The sequence below is a fragment of the Penaeus monodon genome, chromosome 29, assembly GCF_015228065.2.
Source record: "Penaeus monodon isolate SGIC_2016 chromosome 29, NSTDA_Pmon_1, whole genome shotgun sequence".
Taxonomy (NCBI): Eukaryota; Metazoa; Arthropoda; class Malacostraca; order Decapoda; family Penaeidae; genus Penaeus; species Penaeus monodon.
Genome location: NC_051414.1, coordinates 9,700,202 through 9,700,728, shown reverse-complemented (window position 1 = coordinate 9,700,728; position 527 = coordinate 9,700,202). Strand labels below are relative to the sequence as shown.

At 44.6% G+C, this 527-nt stretch overlaps 1 protein-coding gene across 1 annotated transcript in view; it reads left to right on the top strand.

The window, feature by feature from the left end:
* Positions 1–527, top strand: part of LOC119591727 (balbiani ring protein 3-like) — a gene marked incomplete in the record, with an annotated part of 83,966 nt that overhangs the window by 63,683 nt on the left and 19,756 nt on the right. The window contains 1 exon segment of the mRNA XM_037940476.1: positions 3–200. Within this exon segment, the coding sequence (XP_037796404.1) occupies positions 3–200 (198 nt within the window).

Here is a 527-nt window from a genome sequence, read left to right as displayed (position 1 = left end):
AGTTTGCAAGCAAACTTGCGCACAAGGCGAAACGGAAATTGACAACGGATGTTCAGGCACCGGTTGCAAATGTTGCTCTCCTCCTCCTGCTACCTGCCCTGCCACATCCACATGCCAGGGAAAGTGTGTGGATTCCAGGCAGTGTGATGACGTTCTAACAGGTTCAACCTGTAATGGACCAAATTGTGTCTGTTGCCGCGGTAAGTCGTACACACAGCCCAAATATAGTCATTTTTAATTCTTTCCAAAACTAACACCACTTTCTCAACTACAATTCGTCCTCTCTCTGAGGCATCGTCGAAACGTCCTCGAAGTACTCGTCTGTTTCAATTCGCAGAGGCGTGTGTACAGCGATTCCGATATTAGAGAGCATTCATAAACAACAGCTGCGTGGCTTGACTTCGTAACAAACTTTTAAAAGGCGGAAGCTAACTTCTCTTCATTACTTGCTTAGAAGCAGACCAAAAACATGATATATATGTTATTGTACGGTACGCAAAAAACAGCAGAAGGATATGTGTGTAAGG